The following is a 6,030-nucleotide window of genomic DNA, read 5'->3' as shown; positions in this document are numbered from 1 at the left end:
TGACTCAATATTTTAGCTATAAACTTTACTTTTTCATTTAAAATATTATTTATTTATCCCCTTTTCCTATTTCCAAAGAAGAGAGAGAACAATATTAGATTGTTTTTAGGGAAAAGTCCATATATGATATACTCCCTCAAACTACCACTCAATTGACAATGTCTCTTCTAAATTACCAAAGCATTGTCAATGTCCCCCTCAATGACGAAACTACCCTTAGTAAAATCAAAACAAAAAATACTAAAACTTCTAAAAAAACCTAAAACTATATATATATATATATATATATATATATATATATATATATAGTTTTAGGTTATATATATATATAATTCAAAAAAATTAGTAAATTTAAAATTACAAAAAAAAAAAAAAAAAAAGACCTTTTATAAGACAATAATTAAAAAATTAAGATTTTTCTTAATAAATTGAAGTGCACTAGGTGTTTTTTTAAATCCCTAAGAATTTTTCGTTTAAAAAAATAAAGAATTACCTAGATTTTAAGAACAAAATAAATTAAAAAAAAAACAGTTTTTTTTATTTTTATAAAAAATAAAATCTAAAAAAACTAAAAATTTCAGTTTAAAAAATAAAAATGTAAAAAAAAAAAAAATTAATTAAAATTTTCTTTTTAAAAAAATTAAAAATTATTATTATTATTATTTTCAAATTTATAGGGGTATTTTTGTCTTATTGTGAAATATATAGATACATTTTTATCTTTTTACTAGCCTTGAGGATATTGACAATGTTTTGGTAGTTTTGGGGAACATTGTCAATTAAGTGATAGTTTGAGAGAAATATGTGAACTTTGCCCATTTTTTTTATTGGTTAAATATTATTTTGCCCCTTAAGGTTTTAACACTTTATTTTTTTCCTCTTAGGATTTTATTTTTATCATAGGAAGTACATGTAGTTTTCATCAAAATCAAGATGGTACCTCCATAAAAATTTTATCCAAAACTTAACGGAATGTCACGTCAGCACCAATCAAATGTTGTTCCGTGTCATATAATTATTTTTTTAAAATATATATATTTAAAAAAAAAAAATTGGGTTTGCCTTAGCCACCCGTTGGCCATTTGGGTCTTTGTCCATGGGGGTGGCCTGGCCACCCATCTGGCCGGATGGGAAGACCACGCATTACTATGCTAATCTAGCGGGTAGAACAGAGCGCAACGTTTTTGATATTATTCAAGGGTTGGAGGATTTGGGTTTGGCACAGGGATTTTTGGGTGCTGCAGAACTGAGCATTGCCTTGCAACTTCAGGCACAGTTAGGGAAATTGGTCCGTATGTTGGTAAAGCTGATCAAATCCCATTTGCGTATTCCCTTCCTCAGTTTCCAGTTGTTAAAGACCGAAAGCTAACTCCATGTTTTTTGGCAAATTGGGGAAGAACCTCCAGGTGAGCATATACCCACTTGGTTGCCTGCGTACCCTGATCCCAGCACTTATGCTGAGTCATCTACTAGGAGTGAGACAACGACAGAACCTCCAATGGCTAAAATTGAGCAGGAAAATCAGCACAGAAAGGAAGAAAGGTCTTCATTGAACTAGTATCAACAGTTGGCTCGTAATGGGTTGGAAGGACCCACCTCAAACCGGCCGTGGAATCGGCCAGATGGGGCCACCCCATGGCCAGCCACCCCCAAATTTTTTTTTTTTTCTTTTGAAAAAATATAATTTTTTAATTTTTTTAATTTTTTTTTTTAAAATTAATTATATGACACATGACGACATTTGATTGGTGCTAATAGGACGTTTAGATAAATTTTGTGCGAAATTTTAACGGAAGTACTATCTTGATCTTTATGAAAACTACAAGTATGTGATAAAAATGAAACCCTAAGAAAAAAAAAAAAAAAAGTATTTAAATCCTAGGGATAAAAGAGTATTTAACCCTTTTTTTATTATTATCATATATGCATTGTTATGGGAAAATTTTACTTTAAACCCTTGATTTAACACTCATTTTGACATCACCCAACTTTAAAATCTCTCAATTTTGACGCCTAAAATTTCAATTGCAGTCAATTTAAACTTCTTCGTCAATTTCTTTCATTAAAACCCTTAAAAAGACAAAATTACCTTTTAATTTTCTTTTTATTAAAAAAAAAATTTGAAAAAAAAAATGAAAAAAAAAGGGTCACAAGGTGGCCCAACCGTTGGTCACCTTGTGATTTTTTTTTATATAATATTTTTTAAAAAATTTTAATTTGAAATTAAGGATAAATTTGAAATTTTATAAAAAATTCAAGGGTATAAACATCATTGTCTAACTTTTAACGTTTAAAATCTGACAGAGGGTTCAAATTCACTACAATTAAAAGTTCAGGAGTTCAAATTAAGAGGTTTTTAAGTTTGAGTGGCATGTCAAAACTAGTGATCATTCCGGGTCCAAAATGAAGTTTCTCCTAACTTTATTGAACCGGATGTAGAGTGTTTTTAACCATATAACTTGACAAAACAGCCAAAATGTTATTTTATTGAGCCCAAAGGGGGGGGGGGAAAGAGAGGAGAATTCAAATTAATAACCTCTGCTTCATAAGACATAATTTCCAGTTAATTGAGTTATCTTAAGAATTTAAGCAGACTTTTATTTAAATTTATGCTGGGACTTGTATCAATGAAATAAAAATCTCTCCCAATGCTTTACGCACCAAAGTAAAACTTCTTCATACGTTACTCAATAATTTAAATAGGACAAGAATGGGTGGCAAGTGTGACAAATTAAGTTGTTAGAGAAAAATTGAATTGTATTACAAATTTAGTTCATTGTGTCACATGTACAGAGTTTTTCATCAAACTAGTTTCTAAGAATTTTCTCCAACCTAATTCCTAAAGCTGCCATTTGTCGTAAAATGTGTTTATTACATATTTTTTTCAACAAAAACCTAACAAACGAACCACGATTAACTCAAAAAGTTTCCGTCTGAAACATCGCCTGAGATCCTCTCGCACGTCCATAGGGAGTCCAAGCATCTATTTCCTTTTTAATTCAAGAAATTCTTATGGTTTTTGGGTTGGTGGAGAGCTTGAAGGCAGCAAAATATTATTGAAATTAGTAGCTCATATTAGAATGCTATTGTTTGGCCAAATAGACAGAGCATAGTGAAGGGATTAGCTTTTTTCCTTATATATGTTATGTTGTAATCCTGAATCATTAATAGAAAAATATAACCGTACTCTCTGTGTGAACGTAGACACACTGTCGAACCATATAAATTTGTATTTCGACTCTCTCCTAATCTCTCTCTTTTGGACTCCATATTATTTATTATAGGAAAATAATAAAAATATTATTTCTTTATTTACCGTTCTCTCTGTCTTTATTTATTTTTTTTTTTTCACTCTTGCTTTTGCAACTTTCTACAGTGAAATTCCTCTCGCAGCCAGCGGTCCAGTTCTCCGGTTGTACCATTTCGAATCCCGGAACGCATACACAGTCAGCCTCTTGATCAATTAAAACACAAAAACTGTTAGGAATAAATTCACACTACAAGCCCACCAAATTCTGGGCCCAATGACCAAGAATAGGCCCATGAAGATATTATTTAAATAGCAAGGACTATTTAATTAATTGATAGTCTTATATTCCAATTATGATAATATTAGAATAGAGACGTCATACTTATCTCTACAAGATGACTATTTAAGATTATCTCTACATGATATCTGTTTCCCCGGAGACCCGTTAACAATATTGTCTTTTTTGTAGTGATTTGAAGTGCACGACAATATACTTAAGATCCCAAAGAAAACGTATTCACCATGTTGAAAACATTCTAACAAAAACTATTTAATCCGCAAAGACCCTTAGGATTGCACACATCATTCGAAGATAACCATTCAATTGACCAGTCTTCCTTCTGTTTCAGATGATGCGAGTATATCAAGAAAATCCCATCAGCATCAAGTCTCATGAGATAAATAGTATCTTCTGTAGGAAATCCTCCATCCATTAGATTCCTAATGTTGAAACCTGTAGTGTCTAGCAAATAGAGATGGGCATCAGCATCAAAGTTTAGCGTCACGTTATCTCCACTTCCACCTGTCCGCGATGTATAAAAAGAAAATGGAGCTGTGTCTGGAGTACCCACCAGGTACTGAACAAGGTTTCCATCATTTTGCATCTTTAGACGGAAGATACCTGATGAATGTTGAGTTTCTGACATACTAGAAATCAGCTCTTGACCTGCTAAGAGACGTTGACCGGGTAAAAGGGTATCGGTCGGGTGCTCAAAACTTTCCCATATTATTTCTTGATTCGAATTATAGATCACGAAATTGCCTGAGTTAAGCATGGAAGCCGAAGCAGAACCAAACGAAGCAGCTACGACGGCTACCTGCTCTTTTGCCAATTGAAGGACCAGCCTGCCGCCGGTTGCAAAAAGCAAGGCAACATCGCCGGAGACAGGTGGGTCATCACGGTTTGCAGTCCAGACAACAGTATTCTCAGGAATTCCGGCCATAAAAATCCCAAAAGCGTAGCCATTGCCCTGCTTATAAAATCCAAAGGCAAAGAGACCAGATTGTGACAACCACGTAGAGTTTGTAGTGGGTGTTAGAAAAGAGCCTCGGCTAACATTAGACTGAATTTGTTGAGCTGAAGCAGTGAAAAATGCAGAGAGAAGAAAAGACAGAGTGATGAAATCCATAACAAGATAATGAGATCGATCTCTCTGTGGCTTCTCTTTTCTCCACTATTCATTTCAATTCCTTTCCGAACAATTGATTTTAACATGAAATTCCCAAAGGACTCGGTCTCTTGACTTACAAAACTCACTCAGCTTATTATAAAAGAAATAAGTACATCTTCCATTTAAAAAAAAAAAAAAAGTACATCTTCCACAACAGACAGACTAAAAAGTTAGTTTCCTTCCTAATCTCTTTGACAATTGAAAAAAAGAAAACAATTATTTTTTTCATTGCCGGCTATCACTTCTCCATTCCATTCCGCGAAACCACCGAAGGGTTTTTGATTTGACTTTCACATTTGAATAAACGTTATAGTTTAATTGGGAGGTTGCATATTAAGAAATCTGACCGCACTGGATTACATATTCGAAAGACATTGAAATTAACCTTTAATATATAAATTAAAGATAATGTTCTTACTTGATTATATAGCATTGTGATATCTTTTAATACTCTAATTTTAATTTCTTGCATTCTATTTATCTTACTCTTAATTAATAGATTAATAGTGTTGAGTATATATTTTGCATCATCAAACGAGTACTTTTTTCTTCAAATGAACATTTTGAGTGTTAAAAACATTTTTAAGCCTCTCAAATGTAATTTCAAACAGGCCTCAAGAGTCCGTTTACGTTTGCGATTTCAAAAAAATAAGTTAAAAATAAAGATTTTAAAATATGGGATTTGAAAACATGATTTTTTTTAAAATGCAATTAAGCGTCCGACAAAATCACAGTTTAGCCTTTAAAATCGTAGTTTAGCATGTGTGTTTTCAAAAAAACACCTTCCTACTTGCGATTTTAAATCATAGATTTTTTATGTTTTTAATCACAATTTTTTAAAAAACACAATTTCAAACAATTTATTCTTTACGATTTAATTTAAAATCACACTTTTTGTTTATAAAATAGCAATATCAAACGCATTCTATAGTAATGTTATTAAAACACAACATGCACGAAACACGTATCACCTAACAGCTTAAACTTTTGTTATTAAAATAAAGCGTTGTCAACATATTAAAGTCTAAATCTCTGAGGCTTGAAATTAAAGTCTATAACAGTGAAAGCAAGAAGGCTAAGAAAGTTTGAGGAAATTTCTCAGCGTTTTCCTCAAACACCGAGAAAATTCCTCGAACAATTTGCAGCCTTTTTGGAAAATGCAACTAATTGTGCATTTTTCAAGAGGAAAATGTTAGGTATTCTTCTAGTGTTCTTATGGTGTCCTCCTAAATGTGATGTAACTTTTAAAATCACTAATAGATTAAAAGTTAATAATGACAATCTTAAATTCAACGATAATTTTAAAAGTCATATTACAGTTGGGAGGAA

At 32.0% G+C, this 6,030-nt stretch overlaps 1 protein-coding gene across 1 annotated transcript in view; it reads right to left on the bottom strand.

Annotated features, from left to right (window-relative positions):
• The window catches only part of LOC132164956 (G-type lectin S-receptor-like serine/threonine-protein kinase LECRK3), a 9,655-nt gene extending 4,996 nt beyond the window's left edge, over window positions 1-4,659 (bottom strand). Inside the window, exon 1 of the mRNA XM_059575474.1 lies at window positions 3,830-4,659. Within this exon, the coding sequence (XP_059431457.1) occupies window positions 3,830-4,659 (830 nt within the window). The remainder of the gene's footprint in view (window positions 1-3,829) is intronic.
• Between the last annotated feature and the right edge of the window lie 1,371 nt (window positions 4,660-6,030).

This window comes from Corylus avellana, chromosome ca11 (assembly GCF_901000735.1).
Source record: "Corylus avellana chromosome ca11, CavTom2PMs-1.0".
Taxonomy (NCBI): Eukaryota; Viridiplantae; Streptophyta; class Magnoliopsida; order Fagales; family Betulaceae; genus Corylus; species Corylus avellana.
This window is presented reverse-complemented; position numbering and strand designations above follow the sequence as displayed.